Here is a 7,144-nt window from a genome sequence, read left to right as displayed (position 1 = left end):
GAGGTATAATATCCAAAAACTTATATTCAGATATCCGAAACTATCCAAAATATCCGGTTCCGAATATAAAAAGATAATAAAAATATTTTTTTTGGATATTCGGATATCCGAAATTTCGGATACGGATTCGGATAGTGAAATATGGTATCTGAAAATTTCGGATATCCTGTTTTGAACACCCCTACCGAGAATCACACTTGGTTCTTCCTCTTGAATCTAAATCTGCAATGGAGAAGAGAAAAGTGGGGATGTAGAGACGACCGGTAGGGGAAGCATCCTTTTTTCCAACTACAAAAAGTGTGTTTGCCTTGTATCTCTTTTGCCCTAATAATGAGGTGAACACCTCCTTATATAGGAGACACAAACCTCCTCTAACCTCAACAGGCCAGACCTAGTTAGGGGTTATCTCTACAAATTCCCAACCATTATAGCGTAAACTACATCGCGTTGGGCCACGGTTGGGTCCGTAAACAATAATAATAAATATTAATATAAAAAACAATAAGTAACGGAAATATCCGATCGGGTCAGATCCAGCACCATACCTCATCAGGTTTGCTTCTTGACGCAAGACCTCTTATTTTCGATTTACCGCTCTCCACTAATACTTTCATCATCAACCTTCAACTCCTAAAAATCAAGGTATTTTTAAATGGATTGTTGGAAGTTTTAGGTCTATTTGTTTTGGGCCTCTTAATAACTAGATGAGAATAATTGGGCCTTTATGATGGTTGTATTTTAAAAACCCAATACAAGCAAGCAATGTGTGGGTGAGATATACACAACTATGAACGCACCCAGAACTGGTCGAACCAAAGTGAAGGGTACAGTTACTTCTCAATTTCAACTTCAGATTCAAATTTGTTCTTCTTGGTTAGTACCAACAGATAGTTTGAGTGATTACACAGTTTTATTTCGATGACTACAGTCGGTTTTAATCAACAAGATCGTTTTCTGCAAATCGGGTATGTTCCAACTTGGATTTCTTTCTAATTTGTTTTACTGTAGGTTTGATAGTTTAGCGCAACAAGGCTCACACCCTGGGGCTTTTTCGCTCATCGACTAGAGTAATTACAAGAACCCCCAAAAAGGCGGGCTCTGTTTTGGGATTTTTTGGCCTGAGGCGCGCGCCTCTTGTACCCGAGGCGTTTTTATCCATCTAACTGTTGTACGTTGGGTTTTTTTGGCTTGTACATGCAGCTAAAATCATACATAAACCTTATTTGTAGCTATATTTTGGGTAGGGAAAGCTAAAAATCTATGGAATATATAAAAAAATATATATAATTAACTTGCACCTTGGGTACGAAAAGCCCGCCGCTTTTGCGCTTTACGCTTCACGCCTCGATTTTAGACCTCGTCGCTTTTGTGTGCCTCTCGCTTTTCAAAACCAAGCTTTTAGGTGGCTTTGAACTTCTTTTTTACCTTAGTGCTTATAGACTTCAAATTCTCTAGTATGATGATTTCCAAGAGCGTAAATCAGTTAACGTTCAAGCTTAGACCTGGCAAACGGGTTGGATCGGGTCGGGTCATGGGTCGAAACGGGTTCGGGTTAAAACGGGTCAATTAAAAATGGGTTGTTTTGGTTCGGGTCGAAACGGGTTCGGGTCAAAACGGGTTCTATATAGATAAGTTTACATACATGTTTGCTGTTGAATTAAATTACCATTTTTAACATAGACCCAACTTTTTTATAGATAAGCTTATATTCGCACAGGGCCCGCGAGAGCCGCCGAATTCTCAGGGACGACCCTGACTATAAACAGAGTGTGTGTATAAGTCAGCTGCTACAGGCATGGATGCTGCAGTGCTCTCGTGTTGCTTTCGTAATGTATTAGAAATTAGTGTCCCTATCGGGTCTGCAAAATCATGGAAGACTACGATAATAAGAAACCGTAGGGATCAAGTTAGGTTAAGTTTGATGGATCCATCAAGAACCAGGATTAACCTTAGAAAACCCATCAAGAAACTCAAAGATCCTCAAGGTATTAATGATCCACCGGTTTTTACGGTTAACGAATCATTACATAAGGAAACAAGACCTTTTCATGACCCTGGTGATTCAGTCGTAATTGATTTTGACGGTACAGTTGATGCTTTAAGTAATGACTCGGAAACCGACAACGATGAAGAGAAAGAGCAAATAGAAGAAAATCCCGAGTGGGATCCCGAGGATATTGAAACGATTACCGCTCTGTTTAGAGGTAGAATTCCTCAAAAACCGGGAAAATTAGTTAGAAAACGACCTCTTCCGCTCCCACTTCCATACAAAAACCGACCACCGGGACTTCCATCTTCAAAGAAATGGTCAAGAACTACAAATTCTTCAAGAAAATCTTTATCTAGTAGAGTGTACAAAGACCCGACGTTTTTAATCGGTCTAGCCAAAGAAATCAGAAATCTCGATCCCGAAAAAGACGTTTCCACCGTTCTCGACAAATGCAGTCGGTTTCTTCGAAAAGGCTCACTATCGTTAACGGTAAGGGAGTTAGGCCACATGGGTCTACCCGAACGAGCGTTACAGATATTCTGTTGGGTGCAAGAACAACCGCATTTGTCCCCAGACGATCGGCTTCTCGCTTCAACGGTCGAAGTCCTCGCGAGAAACCACGAACTGAAACTATCGTTCAAGCTAGAAAAATTCTTGAGCCTATCAAGCCAAAACGTATACGAGGCGGTTGTGCGAGGTTTCACAAGAAGCGGCAACTTAAAACTCGCGTACAAGCTTGTTTCCGCCGCTAAAAACGGGAAAATGATACTGGATTCAGGCGTTTACGCTAAGCTTATTTTAGAACTCGGGAAAAACCCCGATAATCACGTGCTTGTATTGAATCTACTAGAAGAGCTTGCGGAAAGAGATGATCTAAATCTAACGCAACAAGATTGCACCGCGATTATGAAAGTTTGCGTCAGGCTCAGGAAGTTCGAGATCGTCGAGAATTTATTTAACTGGTTTATAGACTCGGGGATGAAACCGAGCGTGGTGATGTACACTACTCTTATTCACAGTCGTTATTCTAATAACTGTTATCGAGAAGCACTGGCGTTGGTTTGGGAAATGGAAGGGTTAAATTGTCTTTTTGATCTTCCGGCATATCGTGTGGTGATTAGACTTTTTGTTGCGCTTAATGATCTCGAGAGGGCGGTAAGATATTTTTCGAAACTTAAGGAGGCGGGATTTTCTCCGGCGTTTGATATTTATATGGATGTTATTAAGATTTACGCGGTTAATGGGAGAATCGCCAAGTGTAAAGAGGTGTGTAAGGAGGCAGAGGTTGCGGGATTCAAGATCGAAGAACAAACACGGTCCGTGTTGATGCAACTGCAAGAATAAACATGTGTTGAGTTTGTATTTATATGTATTGTAAGTTCCATAAATCTGTTGGTATTGCCTTTAGGATTATTCAGAGGTTTGCTATGAAATATCTTTAGAATGGGTTAATTACTGTTTTCGTCCCTGTGATTTGTCAAACATCACTATTTCAGTCCATTAGTTTAAAAATTGCGATTTCAGTCCCTGTGGTTTCACTTTTGTAACCATTTCAGCCCACCTCGTAACCATTTCAGTCCCTGTACTTACAAAATAAATGGATTGAAATGGTTACGAAAGTGAAACCACAGGGACTGAAATTGCAATTTTTAAACTAATGGACTGAAATAGTGATTTTTGACAAACCACAGGGACGAAAACAGTAATTAACTCCTTTAGAATTCTATAAATAATTAGCAAAAGAGTTAATTACTATTTTCGTCCCTGTGGTTTGTCAAAAATCACTATTTCAGTCCATTAGTTTAAAAATTGCGATTTCAGTCGCTGTGGTTACACTTTCGTAACCATTTCAGTCCACCTCGTAACCATTTCAGTCCCTGTACTTAACAAACCACAGGGACTGAAATGGTTACGAAAGTGAAACCACAGGGACTGAAATCGCAATTTTTAAACTAATGGACTGAAATAGTGATTTTTGATAAACCACAGGGACGAAAACAGTAATTAACTCTTAGCAAAAATATAAATCTTGGTTAATTAACAAAAAAACATATTGAAACATTCAATTTCAACAAGATTTTTCATCTCCTGATAAAACTTATATACCATGATTACCATTTTGTGTATATATGAGAAAAAGAAGTCAAATTCTAGTGGTGGATATTCATCTGCATGATGTTATCAGCATCTTTATCAGTATGAAAACGGCATCTATCGACTCGTTTGCAGAATCTTAGTCGATGCACATAATACTCGAAAAGACGAAAATGTATGATGTGTATTATACTCTTATGTTCGCGCAATCGCGCATAACAAGTATTATGACCCATAATCGTCAATGCACTTCTAGTAGCAACCACTAAGGTGCTGCAAGAAAAAATATGTTGTCATCATCATCATACTCAGTAGATCCCACCAATAGCAAAGCTAAGGTAGGGTCTGAGGAGGGTAAGATGTAGACAGCCTTACCTCTACCCCGTAGGAATAGAGAGACTGCTTCCAGTGAGACCCCGGCTCGAGGAAAGAAAAAATATGTTGTATAACATGTATATGAGGAGGTATATGTTGTCATACAGTCACTTGTTTTTTCATATTGATTTTTAATATTATTATATATTATATTAATATGAATTTCACATGATTCTCTCCCCCATCTTTTTGTCTTGATACTTATCCATTGTGGTCTCAGAAGTCATTTTCTTCCTTGTAGGACTCTTCCATTGAATACCACAAATCTTCAAAGATGTGAATTTGGGAACTTTCGAAACATGCTTTGATGTCACACATAACTTCAAATATTACATAAATACCCTTTTGACTTTTCCAATTGTATGTATTTAGTCTCACTTTTTTATGGATTAAATTTACATTAATATCATTAAAAAAAGGATAAACATAACACATCATAGTTGAAACTTGAAACTTTAACATTTATTTCTTTCACATGATTCTTCTTTCATTTCATCTTTTTTTCTTAAGTCATTTTCTATCCAATATTCAACCATTTAAACCACAAAACTAATTAACTTCTTGCAAACAAAATATGTATCAGGTATCAACATTAACATTAACATTAAAAACCAAACATTAACTTGTCATTATCCAACAAACCAAACACCAACTTACAACCATAAATGTCCTCTCATAATCCGATATTTCTCGACGCCTGCCAAAAACTAGGCTTATTCTTTAATCACTTATGAAAAAAGATAATGATAGCCTCAACTCTCAACTCTCAAGCTAGAGGAATATCATAATTCTATACATAATACATATATGTTCTTGGGTCACCATGGATTTGAAGAACAAGTCAAAATAAGTCAAAGTTTTAGGTGTTGAACTTCTGTTCAATGGCACTTGTGGAAGCCTGCACATACCAAATATTACAAAACTGTCACAAATTAATCATAGTATATTAGAAAATATATTAACTAGTAAGGCTTTGTGCTAACCCCAACAGATGTAATAAATTGGCAAACCGCGCATTTCACAGAACGAGCTCCATATTGGTACATCAAAAGCATCCTACAGTTTCCACAATTGACATGTGCTACCTGATTTGCTGTTAAATGGTTCATAATATTCCGAATTATAATAACACTTTGATCGAATAATCAAATAATCGGATAACATGTTGGGTTAGGTTACCTTCTAAGGCTAAATTTATGGTGTGACAGCAAGAACATTGTACACTTGTTGCACCTCGGATGTACATGAGCAATGTGTGACACCCTCCACAAACCAGTTGTGCCATTTCGGTGCCTAAAATTAAAAAAAAAAAATACCATATAATAATTACGTTATATTACATTTTACGTCCTTTAAGTTTCAGCAAAATTTCAAGCGTTTTTCTTTAACTAACGAAATTACAGCAGATGTCTTTTATATTCTAATTTATTTACTTACAGGCGGTGTCCTTTATTTTTTAATTTCTTTACAACAGACGTCCTTTATTTTTGTAATATATTTTTAGGAAGAAAGGACACCGCCCGTAAAGAAACTAGAACATAAAGAACAGCGCCTGAAATTTTGCTGAAACTTAAAGGACGTAAAATGCAATTTACTATAAAAATTTCGAATTGGTTTCGATAAATTGTGGTTTACCAGGCGGAGGAGCAGCTGTGACAGCATTGCAAACTGCACAGCATACTGAAGTTGCTCCAACTGGATAAAGTAGAAGATTTCTACATGATGAGCACACTAGCTGGCTTTGAGAACCTGTTTCACCATAGTTTTTCACCTCAAATACATACATACATATATATATATATATAAACAACTTATGAGAAATGAATATGTATACCATTTGAAGGGGTTGGTGTTGTAACTGGTACAGGAGGGGATGGATATGGAGCAAGAGGAACTGGCATTGTAAATTTTTAGAAAAAAAAAAAAAAAAAAGATGTCAACTTTCTTCAATTTCTTGAGAAAGATTACAACAACTTTTGAAGGTTGAAATACAAGTGCCTCTCTTCCACTCTCATCGTGTATCTGAAAAAGAAACAAGAAAAAGAGAAAAGAAAACACAGCCAGACAGACACAATGAAATATTATTAGTCAAGAAAGCTACAGTCACTTTTTGATGAATCAGAGTATGGGGATTCAGAAAAAGTGTCAGGAAAAAAAGTTTAGAACAATGAAATATAAGACACCAACATGAGATTTTGCCACTAAAAATGAATACATGAAGCCATTTTTAGTGGTTGAATGATGTTTGCTGGCACGATTTCATATTGTGAACTAGTTGGAGTGGGGCAAGCACAGACCTTTGCTGGTTTTTGCAGATGAGAGAGAGAGAGAGAGAGAGATGAGTTGGACAAAGATGGTGGTAAAAGAAAAGGCATACCTTGGTCTTTAAATTCTTGCATTTGAAATGCTATGTAGAGATGTTACGCTGCGTGGTATGGAATAGAGGCAAAAGATCAAATACAAATAATCTTAACATACTAAACATACAAATTGAAGGAAAACCCAAAAAGACAAGGTGGCATTTTTGTAATTACCACCAACTATCAAAGTTACAACCAAAAATACCTAAAAAAACACAAATTTTTTTTAACATTTTTTATTAAAAAACCGCTACATTTCGTTAGCAAAAAAAAAAAAAAAATTTTTTTTTTGCTGCTACTAAAAGTAGCGATTTTTTAATAAAAA

General features: G+C 36.7%; 2 protein-coding genes across 5 annotated transcripts; one reads left to right on the top strand and one right to left on the bottom strand.

Moving 5' to 3' along the window:
- Positions 1 to 754: 754 nt before the first annotated feature.
- On the top strand, positions 755 to 3,442 carry LOC110864542 (pentatricopeptide repeat-containing protein At2g01860). Of its 2 annotated transcripts, none has more exons than XM_022113633.2 (2): positions 755 to 965; positions 1,698 to 3,442. In XM_022113633.2, the coding sequence occupies exon 2, from the start codon at positions 1,796 to 1,798 to the stop codon at positions 3,332 to 3,334; it is 1,539 nt and encodes a 512-aa protein (XP_021969325.1). In that variant the 5' UTR covers positions 755 to 965; positions 1,698 to 1,795; the 3' UTR covers positions 3,335 to 3,442. The 2 variants fall into 2 exon arrangements, with proteins under 2 accessions (XP_021969325.1, XP_021969326.1); XM_022113634.2 differs by having other exon boundaries at positions 758 to 965; positions 1,718 to 3,442.
- Positions 3,443 to 5,057: 1,615 nt separating this feature from the next.
- Positions 5,058 to 6,883, bottom strand: LOC110864540 (protein LOL1). 3 transcript variants are annotated; one of them, XM_022113630.2, is made up of 6 exons: positions 6,757 to 6,883; positions 6,294 to 6,481; positions 6,095 to 6,208; positions 5,639 to 5,752; positions 5,443 to 5,552; positions 5,058 to 5,357 (listed from the first exon to the last, which is right to left on the bottom strand). In XM_022113630.2, the coding sequence occupies exons 2-6, from the start codon at positions 6,358 to 6,360 to the stop codon at positions 5,319 to 5,321; spliced, it is 444 nt and encodes a 147-aa protein (XP_021969322.1). In that variant the 5' UTR covers positions 6,361 to 6,481; positions 6,757 to 6,883; the 3' UTR covers positions 5,058 to 5,318. The 3 variants fall into 3 exon arrangements, with proteins under 3 accessions (XP_021969322.1, XP_021969324.1, XP_021969323.1); XM_022113632.2 differs by having other exon boundaries at positions 6,837 to 6,882; XM_022113631.2 differs by having other exon boundaries at positions 6,647 to 6,833.
- Positions 6,884 to 7,144: the final 261 nt, after the last annotated feature.

The sequence above is a fragment of the Helianthus annuus genome, chromosome 6, assembly GCF_002127325.2.
Source record: "Helianthus annuus cultivar XRQ/B chromosome 6, HanXRQr2.0-SUNRISE, whole genome shotgun sequence".
Classification (NCBI taxonomy): Eukaryota; Viridiplantae; Streptophyta; class Magnoliopsida; order Asterales; family Asteraceae; genus Helianthus; species Helianthus annuus.
This window is presented reverse-complemented; position numbering and strand designations above follow the sequence as displayed.